Source organism: Dendrobates tinctorius, unplaced genomic scaffold (genome assembly GCF_039654945.1).
Source record: "Dendrobates tinctorius isolate UK_male_01 unplaced genomic scaffold, ASM3965494v1 ptg000120l, whole genome shotgun sequence".
In the NCBI taxonomy this organism is placed as follows: domain Eukaryota; kingdom Metazoa; phylum Chordata; class Amphibia; order Anura; family Dendrobatidae; genus Dendrobates; species Dendrobates tinctorius.
The window spans coordinates 12,948,363-12,967,196 of NW_027361788.1; the positions used below are offsets into that span (position 1 = coordinate 12,948,363).

General features: G+C 39.8%; 1 protein-coding gene across 4 annotated transcripts in view; it reads left to right on the forward strand.

The window, feature by feature from the left end:
- MVB12B (multivesicular body subunit 12B) overlaps positions 1–18,834 on the forward strand; it is a 156,898-nt gene that overhangs the window by 131,024 nt on the left and 7,040 nt on the right. For 3 of the 4 annotated variants that reach the window (XM_073590757.1, XM_073590759.1, XM_073590760.1), the window contains one exon: positions 1,008–1,088. In XM_073590757.1, the coding sequence (XP_073446858.1) occupies positions 1,008–1,088 (81 nt within the window). The remainder of the gene's footprint in view (positions 1–1,007; positions 1,089–18,834) is intronic. The other variant, XM_073590758.1, reaches the window with a different exon arrangement.

An 18,834-nucleotide genomic window follows, 5' to 3' on the forward strand; every position in this document is an offset into this window, starting at 1 on the left:
ATGATTAAGTACCACTTCTTTACTAGCTTATGGAATGTTTATAATAATAGTAATATTATTTTTAGTATTAGTATTTTTATTCTTAGTATTATTTTATTACTGTTATTACGGTTTTATTTTTTTAATTAATTTTTTAGTTTACCAATTAATTTATTTTTTTACTTTGCAAATATTGTTTTAAAGAATCAATAACCGAATATTTCCACAATGTTGGTCAATTTTAAATATATATTTTTTAAAATAATAAAATTAAAAAATACAACCCCCCCCCCCCCCAAAAAAATATAAAAACAATTGTTAACAAAAAATCACACCAAAACACATGTTCTTTAGTTTTACATGTTTACTTATGTTAGAAAATGAATAAATATTTGTATATTATTCTACTGCTGTGTAAGTGTAAGGGAGAGGATTTGTATGTTTTAAGTTCTTATTTTAAAACCGATTTTGTTTTGCTTTTTAAAATTTTTGTTTTAAGCGGTATGTATATAAATATTTTTTTTTAAGACCATGAAATATATAATTTTAAAAATTCAAGTTTTAAGAAAGTATACAATATGGAAATAAAAACAAGTGTATGTATACGTATATAATATAATTTTGCATATTTTAATTTTTTGTTTAGTATGCTTTTTGTTACATTTTTAAATTTTACATATTTTTATTTTATTCTAAAAAAGTCATTTACATAGTTTCATTTCTCCTATTTTATATAATTTTTAATACATAATACAAATACAATATTTCATATGTTGCAATACATTGTTGAAGAATCTGAATGTTTTCTGAGACATTGTCATCAATTCCTTTGGTTTTGCTGCCCTCGTGTGGGCAGCAGTAGAATTGCTATGCATTGTCTTTGGCCATAATTTCATATCAGAAGAGATTGTTGTACTGATCGTAATTTGTGTTAAGAAAATGATGTAATACACTTTGTTCTTTTTTTGAAATATAAAGATTCCAATTTTATTTTTTTTAATTGAACCTCTTAAATTCTGGTTAATCAGAAAGAGGTTTCTTTGTTTCAGATGCAGCAGGTTGATCTCTTGGGGATTACAATCAAGTCTCTGGCAGAAATCGAAAAAGAGGTAAGGCGAAAACGAGCGATATTTAAACTGTTAGCTTAATCTTTATATATGACAACAGCAATCGCCAGGTTTTCCCATTATAAACAAAAGCCACCACTGTTAACCCCTCAATTACCCCATTCCATCAACCTGTATATAAGCCACTAATTCCTCCTGCATATCCCAAAAATACTTTTTAGAAGTCTCCTGTGCCATATCTTGATTACTCGTTTAAAGCCTCCTACTAAGAAAATGTAGCAAAAAATGTAGAATAACTTGAATCTTAATTGAAAATGAAACCTCTTTACTGTGCTGTAATCTGATCCCTTTGGGGTACATATGACATTTCGATAATTTTTTTTATTATTACATTTTTTGAGAAATCTGCGGCATCTAAATGGCAATTTCTTTCTTTTTTTTTAAGGTGTTTAAATAATTTTCATTGGACTCTTAAAGATGGGTCAACACAAAATATCTGCTTTTATTTCCCTTATTAACTTTGGGAAAAGGAGGAATTCAAATAATTATTAATCAAATAAATTGATATATGTACTGATAATGTGGCAGGCTATGGGGCCTGAGAGTCGATGGGTCTGGCGCTGACGCCGGCACCATCCCCAACACGTCCCCACCAGTCATCACAAGTTCAACTGTACCTACATCCTGGATACTGATACAGTTACAGGCTGTGGTGAAAGAGGGAGCACCAGCTCCCTCCATCATTATTCCACGGTGTCTGATGTCTCGGTGTGAGCACAGAGGGTGCGTCGTTACATGACTCCCGCTGACCTGAGATGTGTGGGCACTTAAAAACTCATGCTGCAGAGACCAGAGCAGCGGAGGAATGAGGGAGAGAGGTGAATACTCCAAAAACATACTGATGGGGAAATTAGATTGTGAGCCCCATCGGGGACAGTGATGATGATGTGTGCAAACTGTAAAGCGCTGCGGAATATGTTAGCGCTACATAAAAATAAAGATTATTATTATTAATATTGGTGTTTTTTTTTTTTGTTTTTTTTAATCAAAGAGTACATTGTAATGGCCATAATAATGTATAGAGGACTATGGGAAGTGCAATATACTGTATTGACTATGGGGAATGCAGTATATTGTATAGAGGACTATGGGGAGTATATTATGCTGTATAGAGGACTATGGGGAGTGCATTATACTGTATGGACTATGGAGAGTGCATTATACTGTATGGAGGACTATGGGGAGTGCATTATACTGTATGGAGGACTATGGGGAGTGCATTATACTGTATGGAGGACTATGGGGAGTGCATTATACTGTATGGACTATGGAGAGTGCATTATACTGTATGGAGGACTATGGGGAGAGCATTATACTGTATGGAGGACTATGGGGAGTGCATTATACTGTATGGAGGACTATGGGGAGTGCATTATACTGTATGGAGGACTATGGGGAGTGCATTATACTGTATGGAGGATTATGGGGAATGTATTATACTGTATGGAGGACTATGGGGAGTGCAGTATACTGTATGGAGACTATGAGGAGGGAAGTATACTGTATGGAGGACTGTGGGGAGGGTACTATTTGGAGAATTATGGGCTGCAATAAATGGAGGAATATGGCGTCCATTTTACTATATGAGGGCTATTAGTATATTTGGAGGGCAATGTGGGAGTCTTTATACTTCATGGAATGCTATGGGGGGCCATTATACTGTATGTAAGCAGTTATACAGTGTGAAGGTTTGTGTGGGGGCCATTAGACTGGAGGGCTAATGAGGACCATTCTACAGTTTGGAGAGGTGTGGGCTATTGTACTGCATTGAGGACTGTATGGGGGTACATTTGGGGGATCATACTGTGTTGGGGTCACAATACCGTGTGTGGGTATCATACAGTGTTTGTGGGGCACTTTTGTTGACATCCTACTTTATGGGTACAATGAAATGGGACTCTAGGGGCTTCAGTTCAGGAAAATTTACATTAAGGCTGAAAAATTGTGAGATATGCTCTTCTGTCACACCTGCCCACATATTTTTTCACTTAAAGCTTGTTTATTTATTCCTGAGAATATATCTAAATTGCATTTTTCTCGCAAAAAAAAATTCCTGCGCAGCATAGTAAATAAGATAGAAAACTCACACAGAACTCTGAACTTTCAGATGCACAAGCACACATTAGCAGAAATAAGCCGCTAAAGGTGCAATGTAAGCTTCTCTAGGTGGACACACATCTAAAAATCGTGTTTTTTTTTTTTTTTTTAATTGAAAGTGTTAACAATACACATTATTGTGTATTTGCTCATGAATGATGCAGCATAGCTAAAGATGACAACTAACAAAATAAAGATAACTGTGTATTTTCTATGAGGGTAGCAGCAAATCCAGTGCTTATAGCAAAAAGAACAATATGTCTCACATGTAGTAAAAGAAAGAATGTGACCCATATTTCCTGCCTTTTTCCCTCACCGTTCTCCCTCCTTGCTTTTCTTTACTCCTTTGTTTCTTCTGTTCCCAAATGGCTGGAGATTCCTCTTGATTATAATTGCTGTTAGCCACGCATATCTAATTTGTGTCTTTTTAAGAGCTAATTAGCGAGTACTCGACATCTTTGTGTTGTGCTCGGATCCAGTTGCCTCCTTGCAATTCAGCTCCGGGAGGTTTGCGTATGACATACATTCTCCCACTTGACTGCAGTAACCCCTTCTGTTCCTAAGAGGATTCTATAGTTCTATTTTAAAGCGTACCCGTCACCAGATAAACATGCCCAGTTTTTGCTTTTATGTTATTCCTGCTGCTCCTCTGAGTATTAGTTTTCTTTTTTCGTAACCCGACTTACGTTTCCTGAGATATGGTTCTTTCTATTTAGTTCTAATTTTTAGATCTGTACCTTGGGGGTGTTGCTCTCTGGGTAATAATGCAGAGCAGCCTAAAGACCTGCCCCAGAGGGTCCTGTGAGACATTTCCTCTTATTAAGACCATAAATATTTGCACTAAAAACTCTGAAACCTTATGGTGGAGTTAAAATAAAGCAAAAAAGTTATTCTATTCCCGCTGCTCCCCTGAATAATACAGAGTAAATCTTGACCACTTTTGACACAAGGACAAGTCCTCTAGATAATATTGCCTATTGCCAAATAAATATTTGGTATAAGTACCTTTTCTTGGCATCATGGGACACGCAGACAGTACTAGTTACCAAAAAGTTTCTTAGAACTGGTATTGTAACTGGGTCTTCTACATCTGAGCCTCCGGTGTCTGAGATGTACACGCTTGAAAATGATTCACGGCAGAGTGCACATTGGCTTTGACAACACTATTATACTCTATGGCCCCATCGACGCATTTGTTCAGACATCGGCCTCGACGGGGCCATCGAACGAGTTCCGGAACACAATGTTAAAGCATCCTTAGGAAATGCAGTTGTCAAAAAGGAGTTTACTTGGTCTGTTCAATGTTTTTTTTGTGAGTTTTTCATGTCAGTCGCATCCACATGAATGCCATAACACAAGGTTTGCCTGCAAAATATTGCTCAGAGCCTCACAGCCTCCATTGACCTTCTACCCATAGTGCATCCTCGTTCCATCTCTTCTCCAGGTAAGTGATGCACCCACGTAATGTGAAAGAAAATGTAATCAAACCAGGCCAACTTCTATTGCTCCAGTTCTGATGCTCATTTGCCCAATGTTGAGAGATTTGGCATTAGATAAGGGTCACCATGAGCATTTTGACCAGTTTGTGGCTACACAGCCCTATAGCTGGGATGTGCTGACTTGGTCTATGCAACAATTTTGTTCTATAGTCTCTTCTGTGTGATTGGACCAGATGGGCTACTTGTCGCTCCCCACACACATCGATGAGCCTTGATGCCCATGATGCTGCCACTGATTTAACGGTTGTCTTTACAAAGATCCTTGATGGTAAGGAATACCGGGAACATCCCATGAGACTTGCCGTTTTGGCGATGCTTTGACCCAGTCATCTAGCCATCACAACTTTTCTCATGTCAAAGTCACTCAGATCCTTACGAATGTCCATGTTACTTCTTCTGACACATCAACTGTTTACTGTATGATGTATTCTCCACCTCAAGTCAAAATACATGCTTGCCTCATTCGTTTCTCAGAGCTTGAAATGAACGAGACCTGTCCTTTTCCATTGCTTCAGGCATTAAATAGCATCCTTCTGACTCACAATCGACAATTAATGTACCCACTATTATTCTTAAAAAATTAGAGAAGGTTTCAATTCAGCTCACCACTTTTGTGTTAGGGATAAGTTTCCGTGGAGACTTCCAGGGTGGACAGTCCGTGGTCTGGGTTTGGTGCACGGAGTATACCCTGGTCTGTCTTCCAAGTCAAATAGTTCTCAATGGTCCAAAAGGGATGTTCTCCAGCACCAAAGAAAAGTAGTGAAAATTTAGCCTTCAATCACATAGGAGAAAAAAATTGGTAGAATGTGCACACATTAAAAAAAACAAACCCCATAATTAGTGTTGAGCGATACCTTCCGATATCGGATCGGACCGACACCCCAAAAATATTGGGTATCGCTGATTCCGATACCGGAAACCCATGCAAGTCAATGGGACACAGATATTGGAATGAAAATAAACCCTTTCTTTACTTGCACATCCAGGTCGGGAGGGGGGAAGAGTGTGGGCGGTGCATGGGCGGAGACTGTGTGTGCGGGCGGGGTCTGTGCGGGCCTGCCGGGGGTTGTGTGTGTGTGCAGGCATCGTCCGATGGGACTACAAGTCCCATCGGGCTATGCCTGCTACAATGACAGTGATTGACACATTAGCCAATGATGGGACAGTAGTAGTCCCATCATCCGGCTAATGTGTTGAATGTAAAAAAAAAAACATACATACTACATACATACATACTACATACATACATACTACATACATACTACATACATACTACATTCATACAACATACTTACTACATTCATACAACATACATACTACATTCATACTACATACATACATAATACATATATACTACATACATACATCATATATACTACATTCATACAACATACATGCATAACTTCATATATACTACAATCATACAACATACATACTACATATTTACTACATTCATACAACATACATACATACTACATATATACTACATTCATACAACATACATACTACATACATACTTTATATATACTACATTCATACTAAATACTACATTCATACAACATACATAGTACATACTACATACATACTACATACATACAACATACATAAAACATGCTACAGACATACAACATACTACATACATACTACATACAATACATTCATACAATACATACATATAGACATACAGTACATATAACATAGAGTACATACTCACCATCACTTGTCACTTTGATCCCTGAAGCCAGTGTCATCTGTAAAAAATATTAAAATAACAAACAACCAATATACTCCATGATCCACAGAAATCCACAAGTGTCCCACGACGATCTCCCGTGGAGAACAGCAGCATCATCTGATGCGACCGCTCTCTAGGGGCACCAGGAATACAATGACAGGAGGTAGGTATCGTTCCGCACTGTATTCCTCCGATACAGTAAAGTTCCCACGTAGCTTTTGCCATAAAGTGAGACCAGTGAACTATAGTAACCTCTCAGTGATGCACTGCAGGAGATCGTCGTGGGACACTCGTGGATTTCTGCGGATCAGGGAGTATATTGGTTGTTTGTTATTTTAATATTTTTTACATTGAGATGACACTGGCTTCGGGGATCAAAGTGACAAGTGATGGTGAGTATGTACTCTATATGTACTGTATGTATGTAGTATGTATGTAGCATGTTGTATGAATGTGTAGTATGTATTATGTAGTATGTATGTTGTATGACTGTAGTATGTATGTTGTATGAATGTAGTATATACACTCACTGGCCACTTTATTAGGTACACCTGTCCAACTGTGTGTTAAGACTTAATTTCTAATCAGCCAATCACATGGCGGCAACTCAGTGCATTTAGGCATGTAGACATGGTCAAGACAATCTCCTGCAGTTCAAACCGAGCATCAGTATGGGGAAGAAAGGTGATTTGAGTGCCTTTGAACGTGGCATGATTGTTGGTGCCAGAAGGGCTGGTCTGAGTATTTCAGAAACTGCTGATCTACTGGGATTTTCACGCACAACCATCTCTAGGGTTTACAGAGAATGGTCCGAAAAAGAAAAAAAATCCAGTGAGCGGCAGTTCTGTGGCCGGAAATGCCTTGTTGATGCCAGAGGTCAGAGGAGAATGGGCATACTGGTTCGAGCTGATAGAAAGGCAACAGTGACTCAAATTGCCACCCGTTACAACCAAGGTAGGCAGAAGAGCATCTCTGAACGCACAGTGCGTCGAACTTTGAGGCAGATGGGCTACAGCAGCAGAAGACCACACTGGGTACCACTCCTCTCAGCTAAGAACAGGAAACTGAGGCTACAATTTGCACAAGCTCATCGAAATTGGACAGTAGAAGATTGGAAAAACGTTGCCTGGTCTGATGAGTCTCGATTTCTGCTGCGACATTCGGATGGTAGGATCAGAATTTGGCGTAAACAACATGAAAGCATGGATCCATCCAGCCTTGTATCAACGGTTCAGGCTGGTGGTGGTGGTGTCATGGTGTGGGGAATTTTTTCTTGGCACTCTTTGGGCCCCTTGGTACCAATTGAGCATCGTTGCAACGCAACAGCCTACCTGAGTATTGTTGCTGACCATGTCCATCCCTTTATGACCACAATGTACCCAACATCTGATGGCTACTTTCAGCAGGATAATGCGCCATGTCATAAAGCTCGAATCATCTCAGATTGGTTTCTTGAACATGACAATGAGTTCACTGTACTCAAATGGCCTCCTCAGTCACCAGATCTCAATCCAGTAGAGCATCTTTGGGATGTGGTGGAACGGGAGATTCGCATCAGGGATGTGCAGCCGACAAATCTGCGCCAACTGTGTGATGCCATCATGTCAATATGGTCCAAAATCTCTGAGGAATGCTTCCAGCACCTTGTTGAATCTCTGCCACGAAGAATTGAGGCAGTTCTGAAGGCAAAAGGGGGTCCAACCCGTTACTAGCATGGTGTACCTAATAAAGTGGCCAGTGAGTGTATGTAGTATGTAGTATGTATGTTGTATGAATGTATTATGTAGCATGCATGTAGTATGTATGTAGTATGTATGAATGTTGTATATACTTTATGTAGTATGTATGTGTGTTTTTTTTTTGTTTTGTTTTTTTTTACATTAGCCGGATGATGGGACTACTACTGTCCCATCATTGGCTAATGTGTCAATCACTGTCATTGTAGCAGGCATAGACCGATGGGACTTGTAGTCCCATCAGACGATGCCTGCACACACACACGACCCCCGGCAGGCCCGCACAGACCGCGCATCATGATGACATCATTTCAGCAGCCAATTACAGCCATGCCATTAGTTAACATGGCTAACACAACTGGCTCATTGCATTATGGGAACTTCCGATTCCGTTGTTCGATATTGTAAAAATATCGGAACTCCGATACAGCGAATATCGGCCGATACCCGATATTTGCAGTATCGGAATGCTCAACACTACCCATAATGCTTACGAATTTTGGCTGTGCAAGTATTATGTTTTTTTTTTTTTAATATGAGCACATTTTGCCAGTTTTTCTATCGTATATGATTGAAGGCTACATTTTAACTACCTTCCTTTTGGACCATAGAGGTAAGAAAAAGGGACTCTATCAGACCGAAGAGCACAGAACCATCTAGGCAGTAGGAAAACGTTAAGAACAACATCTACAAGGAGTTTGTATGTCTCCCCGTGTTTGCGTGGGTTTCCTCCGGGTTCTCCGGTTTCCTCCCACACTCCAATGACATACTTATAGGGAATGTAGATTGTGAGCCCCGATGGGGATAGCGATCATGATGTCTGTAAAGGGCTGTGGAATACGATGACAGTATATAAACGCTCAAGCATAATAAATAATAGAAGTTGTATCAAGAAACGTACAATTCACATAAGTTTGCCAGTTACAAGTGACCAATAAAAAACTACTCCTATACTACCTTAAAAATTAGGTGGTGCTCTTGTTTACATCTCGTATAACAGAATCAGAGTGCGGGTGCAGCAGTAATCCGGAGTATACAACTGAATACAAATGTAGAAACCGAAAAACTATGGTCCAAAGCCAAGGTTTATTCACCCTGCAGTGCACATATAGCATGATAGACCACAAGGAGAAAGTGCAGGATGCAAGAAATCTCAATGAAACATATATGGATTTTTATTATTAAATATCATTAAAAAAAATTATGGTATACAGTGGGAAAAATAAGTATTTGATACACTGCCAATTTTGTAAATTTTCCCACCTACAAAGAATGGAGGAGGCTGTAATTTTTATCGTAGGTACACTTCACCTGTGAGAGACAGAATCTAAAAATAAAAACCAGATAATCACATTGCATGATTTTTCCATAATTAAATTCCTTGAAATAAGTATTTGATCACCTACCCACCAGCAAGAATTCTGGCTCTGACAGACCTGTGTTTCTTTAAGAAGCCTCCTATTCCTCACTCATTACCTGTATTGATTGCACCTGTTTGAACTCGTTACCTGTAAAAAGGACACCTGTCCACACACTCAATCACACTCCAACCTCTCCACCATGGCCAAGACCAAAGAGCTGTCTGAGGACACCAGGGACAAAGTTGTAACCCTGCACAAGGCTAGGATGGGCTACAGGACATTAAGCAATCAGCTTTGTGAGAAGGCAGCAACTGTTAGCACAGTTATTAGAAAATGGAAGAAACACAAGATGACTGTCAAGTTTCCTCGATCTGGGGTTACATGCAAAACCTTGCCTCGTGGGGTAAGGATGATTCTGAGAAAGGTCAGGAATCAGCCCAAAACTTAAACAGGGGTGCTTGGTCAATGACATGAAGAGAGCTGGGACCACAGTCTCAAACATTACTGTTAATAACACTATGCACTATGCCATCAAGGATTAAAATCCTCCAGGGAATGCAAGGTCCCCCTGCTCAAGCCAGAACATGTCCAGACCCATTTCAAGTTCACAAATGACCATGTGGATGATCCGGAGGAGGCATGGGAGAAGGTCATGTGGTCAGATGAGACCAAAATAGAATTTTTTGGTATCCACTCCACTTGCTGTGTTGGGAGGAAGAAGGATGCGCATAACACCAAGAACACCATCCCAACCGTGAAGCATGGTGGGGGGAAACATCATACTTTGGGGGTGCTTTTCTGCAAAGGTGACAGGATAACTGCACCGTATTGGAAGGAGGATGGGTGAGGTCATGTATCGCAACAGTTTGGCCAACAGTCTCCTTCCTTCAGTAATGGCATTGAAGATGGGTTGTGGCTGGGTCTTCCAGCATGACAATGACCCAAAACACACAGCCAGGGAAGCTAGGGAGCAGATCCGTAAGAAGCATTTCAAGGTCCTGGAGTGGCCCAGCCAGTCTCAAGACCCGAACCCAATAGAAAATCTTTGGAGGGATCTGAAACTCCATGTTTCCCAATGACCGCTCCAAAACCTCAAAGATCTGTATGGAGGAGTGGGCCAAAATCCCTGCTGCAGTGTGTGCAAACTTGGTCAAGAACTACAGGAAAACTCTGATCTCTGTAATTGCAAACAAAGGTTTCTGTATCAAATATTAAAGTATGTTTTTCTATTGTATCAAATACTTATTTCATGCTATAAAATGCAAATTAATTGTGTAAAAATCATACAGTGTGATTTTTCTGGATTTTTTTTAGATTGTCTCACAATTGAAGTGTACCTACGATAAAAATTACAGACCTCTCCATTCTTTGTAGGTGGGAAAACTTGTGAAATTGTCAGAGTATTAATTACTTATTTTCCCCACCATAGATAAATTACTAAAACATGCCAAAGTGCACACACAAACATGATTGGTGAGCCACAAAATGAACATGCAGAAATATAATGCAATATAAGGCTACGGAATTAAAAAGAGGGGTGCAAATATTGACGAGACACAAATGCCATCAAAAAAGTCATAGTGATAAGTCACAGGGGGATAAAAGGTAAGTAGTCGAGGTCACTGTGGACAAAATAAAATGAGCCGGATAAATTATGGATTCCACAAATGCCTAAGAAGACATGAAAATAATGCAATTTCTCCCCCACCATTCACCTGATGCGCGTTTCACAACCGTTTAGTCCAGGACCTGGCATAGTTTCCTGTATTTACTGGTTTGGCATGTTTTTTACTTATTTAGCGATCTCTATAATTTTTTTATGATATTTAATAATAAGTTTATGTTTATGGAGATTTCTTGCATCCTGCACTTTCCTTTTGGACTGTCATGAATAAAAATGTAGGTAAATTATATTCAGGCAATAAACTTACTGGTATTATAAGTCTCTCAAAATAATTTTAAAATGGTACCTATCAGTAGTCTTTTGCAACATAGTGTAAGGGAAGAGACCGTGATTACAGCGATGTGTCACTTATTGGGCTGCTTACAGCAGTTTTGATAAAATCTCAGATTCTCTCCTGAAGATCTACTAATCCTCTGACTGCTGAGCTGTGTATAGCGCTGCCCACACTTTGGCAGCTTCCTGCCTATGCACAGTGTACACAGAAATCTGCCTATCAGTGTTGGGGGTGGGGTTATACAGAGCTCATGAATATGCAGGACTACCAGGCAGCAGGTTTACTAGTCCTCAAGTGATAATCTAATCTCCTGCTTATCAAACAATGATTTTATCAAAACTACAGAAAGCAGCCTAGTAAGTGACATAGCGCTGGAATCAGGGTCTCTGCTCCTACATCAGATTAGGAAGCAAAAATCTGGCATAGTATTGTAATGGATTGATCTATAAAAGAAGGACTTTGATGTTGGGAGAGAAGCAGTGTGAGATGAAACACGAGTTGGATGGGTTGATTCCATGTGATGGATTTTATGCTTTTGATAAACGCTTTTAAATTCAACGTCTTTGAGTATAATAATAAACTTAATGTATTCTTACCGCTATGATGGTGCTGTACAATATTTTACATTTGTGGTTTGGTCTGATAAAGGCAAGAGAAAGTGAATTTACAGAAACTGTCAATGTTGGATCAGGAGGCGGATGCGTTGTCTTCTCAGAACAACAGTTGAAAACGAGCACAGGCGCTCGGTGCACCCTCGGTGTGGCCAAGTAGTTCAGTGTATCTTCCCACTCACTTGTTTTCCATCTATACGTGACCTTTTTTGGCTCCTGTAATTACTGAGCTGTCAATCACAGAAGAGGAGGAGGGCAGAGGTATATGCAAAACAGGTAGGTAGGGGGTGTGCTGAACTAGTCGGCACAAATAAAGGTGAACACAGTGTTTGTGCTTAGTTTGAACAGTCACTTTGAGTAGTAAATAATTTATGTTGGCTTACTATGGAGAGCATTGTGTATGCAGCATGTGCCCTCTAGTGGAGGCGAACAAGCCACAGTGTCTTGCACCCACTGTGAAATTTAGAGGAACTGTAATGATCTGTGGATGTTTCATCAAGGCAGGAATTGGGCAGGCTAATCTTTGCAAAGGATGTATGAGATGAGTCAAGCCGCATACAAGGTTATCCTGGAAAAACAGTTGATTCCTTCTGCTCAGCCAATGTTCCCCAACTCTGAGGACTGGTTTTTCCATCAGGACAATGCGCCATGCCACACAGCTAGGTCAATCAATGTGTGGATGAAGGACCACCACATCAAATACCTGTCATGGGCAGCCCAATCTCCAGACCTGAACCCCATTGAAAACCTCTGGAATGTAATCAAGCGGAAGATGGATAGTCACAAGCCATCAAACAAAGAAGAACTCCTTAAAGGGAACCTGTCACCTCGTTTTTCCGATATAAGCTGCAGCCACTGTCGATTGGGGGCTTATCTACAGCCTTATAGAATGCTGTAGATAAGCCCTGAAAGGCAGTGGTCGCAGCTTATAGCTGAAAAATGAGGTGACAGGCTCCCTTTAAATTTTTATACCAGGAGTTGCATAAGGTCACCCGTGTTTATCCAATCCCTTTCAGTCTCTTTGACACTACTAAGAGCTCATACAGACATGCGAGTACCATCCGTATTTTTCAGAGAGCACTCGAACATGTGCTAGTCTATGGGGTCATTCACATCTGTGATTTTTTTTGCAGACAAATATCCACTGATTATTGCTGACATGTCAATAAAAAGCAAAGGGGCCGTGAAAAAATCAGACCGCACTCGGGTGACAACCCAGCGTGGTCTGAATTTCATGGACTGTCAGAAAAACAGACGTCCCTCGGACCCGACCCCAGAGTCTGACCAGAGGCTTTGGTCCGTTTTTCTCCTACCTCAAAAAATGTCTGAATGATTAACAAGGTTGTGACTGTGTTAAAGTGACCTTGTCCTAGAAACAGTAGTAACCATCAGCCCATTTAAAAACACAGTGGAACACCAACTTTTCATGTTTTTAAAAAAGTTGAAAGAAAAAAAAAGTTAAAAATGATCTCTTAGACTAGTTTCACAATAGCGTTCTTTAGTGCTGCGCTTCGTGCGCAATAGAAACGCATGCAAAAAATGCATCATGCGTTTGCTTTTTTAGGCGCATGCATTTTAACCAGTTTCTAGCCATGTTAACTCTTAAAACGCATGCGATTTTAAACGCAGGTGTGCGCATGTCCATGCGCATGCCTGCGTTCCCATAGACTGTAATGTGATTTTTTTTTTTGGCACATTCCGTGTGCAAGCGTGCACATGCGTTTTTTTGACACAGGTTGGATGGACCAAAAATGCAACAGGTTGCGTCTGGCGCGCCTAGGCGCACGCTGCAAAAAACTGATGCACACGAAAATGCATACGTGCGCGTGCAAACGCTAGACCATGCGTCCCCATGTTAAACATAGGGGTGCTTGGACGCGCACGATGCGCTGCGCTAAACGCTAATGTAAAACCAGCCTTAGTCGTTTGTAATCAGGCAGACCTGTGCAGAATTTTAATTCAAACTGATAATGTCACTGTCAGAGGTAACTGTGTCTGAAACAAGTGATGTGATATGTAGTGCACACATTCACTCAGTTTCCTCCACACTAAGGGTACGTGCACACGCTGCGGATTCCGCTGCGTTTCCGCAGCGGTTTTGGCCGCTGCGGACCCGCAGCAGTTTTAGCTGCGGTGTACAGTACCATTCTAACGAATGGGAAATAAAAACGCTGTGCCGACGCTGCGGAAAAAACCGCAGCGGATTCCGCAGCGTGTGCACGGAGCCTTACACGCTTCCCAGAGGCAAATGATACCAATTGTGACCTGCCTTCAGTAGTACTATCAGCAGGACGGCTGCTGACGATGGTGTTGCTTTCCCTACTTTTTCTTTTGCCATGCATTTTGCACACTATAACTGTAGACAATGTTGTAATCGTTGCAACTCCAGTTAGTCAACTCTTGTCAAAAAAGGACATAAATGCTTAAAAAGATTTTTTTTCTTTTGTATTTTTCAAAACCAATTTCCTCCTTTTACGAAACGATTGCACAAAACATGCAAAAACTCTGTACAGTTGCTTGTGTTGCGCAAGCTCCACCGTCTGACACTGAATTCAGATCTTTTTTTTTAGTAAAAATTTATTTAGCTGGCTTTACTATACTATGTGGTGTTACAGCTGCAAGGCTTTATGATTTTGCATGGTTGTGGATGAAGTCTTGTCACCTTTATGTGACTGATGCAATCTTATGCAATGTGTTAAAAGGCATCTGTCATATTTTTTTTTTTTTTTTTTTTTTTTTTTTTTTTTTTTAAGGAATTCGATTGAATCACAAATTGTTCATATTAAGCGGGACTGACAAACTTCATAGAATTTCACTTAATAGATTCCCATTGAATACCGTATATATTTGTATATACTGTATTGAAAAATATTCAGAATTGAGAGTCCTCAGTGGTTGATACCTTTTAATGGCTAACCGAAAAGATGGTAACACATTGCAATATACTGTATAGTGTTTGGTATCTATATAAAAGCAGGTCAGATAACTCTAAGGGGACTTCTAATTCTATTTTTGATTAACATGAGATGTACATTAAAGGGGTATTCTCATCCCCAATGTCCTATCCCTATATATAGTAGGTGTAATAATAAAATTAGCAAATACCTCCAATTAGAAATGTATAGTTCTTCTGTTTAGCCATGTCACTTGCCAAATGTGCAGGGCATTTCCGTAGGTTACAACTACTCCTACAGTATAGTGACAGACAGTTAATTAGCTACATTATTTGTTAGTGGTTGTAGCAATGAATATCTATGCTACTCTAATGTCCTGCACATGGGTTATCAGAAGAAATATGCTACATTTCTAATTGGATGCATTTGCTATAATTATAATACCTAGAAACATATTGGGGTACATATGTATGTCTACATAGAGGTATATACATATGTCTGTGAGAAACGGGAGTGACATGAAAAATAAAATGGAACAAAAAAACTTTTAAAAGCTTCTTTTCCCTTTTTCCTTTCCCTTCCCTCTATAAAGGATAAAAATATATATTTTTTGTTACTTTTTATTTTTCATTTGTCACTCCCGTTTCTCATTTTTCTACTCATTCTATTTTGCCCAATCATAACTGATTGTATACATAACAGAGATATCATCATGTGTTAAGTGCTTGTACTTCCTTTGCAGTATTATCTGCTGGACACACTGGCTTATTTGCTCACGCTATGTCCACACTGATACCTCTATATGTTTGAGGCCGGCCTCTCCTTTGATTCTATGCAATGGGGATATTGTCCTGGAGTTTGATCCGCCCTCCTTCAGTGCATATTCAGTAGATTCTATTTTGGTTTCCTTTTGCATGTGCGTGCGTCACATATTTTCTTCACTGCTTGTATCGAGCATTTATTTGCGCATGCGCAATTCTTCTTCCCCATTTCTAGTCCAGGGTTTGGATGTGCGCGCATGCGCACTTTACACCAACCCGGCACTTACTACTGGTATTTACCGCTGGACACTCCGACGTTCATGTACACTAGGGGGCACATCTTTATTTACTTCCGGACCACATCCTATGCATCTTTAGCTTAATCTACCACTTCAGTAAATTGAGCCACGCATCCCACACCAGTAAACAATCTATGTGTGATTAACCTGTATATATGCATATGTGTATGTATATGTGTGTGTGTGTATGTGTATATATATATAAAGATATATATAGATATATATAAATAAAGAAAACTCTTTGAATGAGAAGGTATGTCCAAACTTTTGCTCTGACCTGTGTATAAACATATATTATATTATATATATTTATTTATATATATATATATATATATATATATATATATATATATATATATATATATATATATATATATATATATATATATATATGTTTATACACAGGTCAGAGCAAAAGTTTGGACATACCTTCTCATTCAAAGAGTTTTCTTTATTTTCATGACTATGGAAATTGTAGATTCACTCTGAAGGCATCAATACTATGAATTAACACATGTGGAATTAATTATATTATTAACAAAAAAGTGTGAAAGAACTGAAAATATGTCTTATATTCTAGGTTCTTCAAAGTAGCCACCTTTTGCTTTGATTACTGCTTTGCACACTCTTGGCATTCTGTTGATGAGCTTCAAGAGGTAGTCACCGGAAATGGTCTTCCAACAGTCTTGAAGGAGTTCCCAGAGATGCTTAGCACTTGTTGGCCCTTTTGCCTTCACTCTGCGGTCCAGCTCACCCCAAACCATCTCAATAGGGTTCAGGTCTGGTGACTGTGGAGGCCAGGTCATCTGGCATAGCACCCCATCACTCTCCTCCTTGGTCAAATAGCCCTTACACAGCCTGGAGGTATGTTTGAGGTCATTGCTCTGTTGAAAAATAAATGATAATCCAACTAAACGCAAACCGGATGGAATAGCATGCCGCTGCAAGATGCTGTGGTAGCCATTCTGGTTCAGTATGCCTTCAATTTTTTAATAAATCCCCAACAGTGTCACCAGCAAAGCACCCCCACACCATCACACCACCTCCTCCATGCTTCATGGTGGGAACAAGGCATGTAGAGTCCATCAGTTCACCTTTTCTGCGTCGCACAAAGACACGGTGGTGGGAACCAAAGATCTCAAATTTGGACTCCTCGGACCAAAGCACAGATTTCCACTGGTCTAATGTCCATTCCTTGTGTTCTTTAGCCCAAACAAGTCTCTTCTGCTTGTTGCCTGTCCTTATCAGTGGTTTCCTAGCAGCTATTTTACCATGAAGGCCTGCTGCACAAAGTCTCCTCTTAACAGTTGTTGTAGAGATGTGTCTGCTGCTAGAACTGTGTGGCATTGACCTGGTCTCTAATCTGATCTGCTGTTAACCTGCAATTTCTGAGGCTGGTGACTCGGATGAACTTATCCTCCGCAGCAGAGGTGACTCTTGGTCCTTTCCTGGGGCGGTCCTCATGTGAGCCAGTTTCTTTGTAGCGCTTGATGGTTTTTGCCACTGCACTTGGGGACAGTTTCAAAGTTTTCCCAATTTTTCGGACTGACTGACCTTCATTTCTTAAAGTAATCGTGGCCACTCGTTTTTCTTAGCTGCTTTTTTCTTGCCATAGTACAAATTCTAACAGTCTATTCAGTAGGACTATCGGCTGTGAATCCCCCAGACGTCTGCACAACACAACTGATGGTCCCAACCCCATTTATAAGGCAAGAAATCCCACTTATTAAACCTGACAGGGCACACCTGTGAAGTGAAAACCATTTCCGGTGACTACCTCTTGAAGCTCATCAAGCGAATGCCAAGAGTGTGCAAAGCAGTAATCAAAGCAAAAGGTGGCTACTTTAAAGAACCTAGAATATAAGACATATTTTCAGTTGTTTCACACTTTTTTATTAATTATATAATTCCACATGTGTAAATTCATTGTTTTGATGCCTTCAGAGTGAATCCACAACTTTCATAGTCATGAAAATAAAGAAAACTCTTTGAATGAGAAGGTGTGTCCAAATCGGCTATTCACATGAGCTCCCTCTAAACCGGTCAGGTAGTTACCTTTATCGGGGCTTTATCCCTTGCTCTTACCTCACATTTCTGTGCAAGCCAGCACAACCTGATCCTTGCTTTTCGTCTTTATTTTTTGCATTCATTTCTTGCTGCTAAATGTGCACTGGTCACCTTATGCAGCTGATCTTATATCAGGTTGCTGGTCTATTTGTCTCTCTTACCCTTTAGCCATACCAATTATCTTGCATATGCACTATACAATATTTTACATAGATGGTTAGGGGGATAATCTAATTTTCGGGCTGATCAGAAGTGCCACTCTTTACATGGTTCATATGTTTTGAGGAGTACTCCTTATTACCTAGTGATTCGTATCCGTGCACATTATACATGTGCACTGGGTTTTTTTTTTTTGTGCCTGGCCTATTCATCTGTGGAGCTCTATTTATTTACTTGTCCCTCATGGTCATTTTTTGTGCCGGGGTGTGATTTGTCTCTCATGATGTCATATGTTTTTAAGGGATTTTAACCCAATTTCTTTTCTGATTATTTTGTGTTCGGTGTGCACACCATCATTTGTTTGGTCTCTTCTCTCCCTTATTTACAGTCTGTCATCCAGACTAGGTGTTGCACCCTACTATTTACCCATGATGTTGACAATTGATAGTGCACCCTGATCTCGCCTTATCCCACCTATTAAATGCAGCTGTTAAGGCCCCGTCACACACAGCGAGATCGCTGCTGAGTCACAAGTTTTGTGACGCAACAGC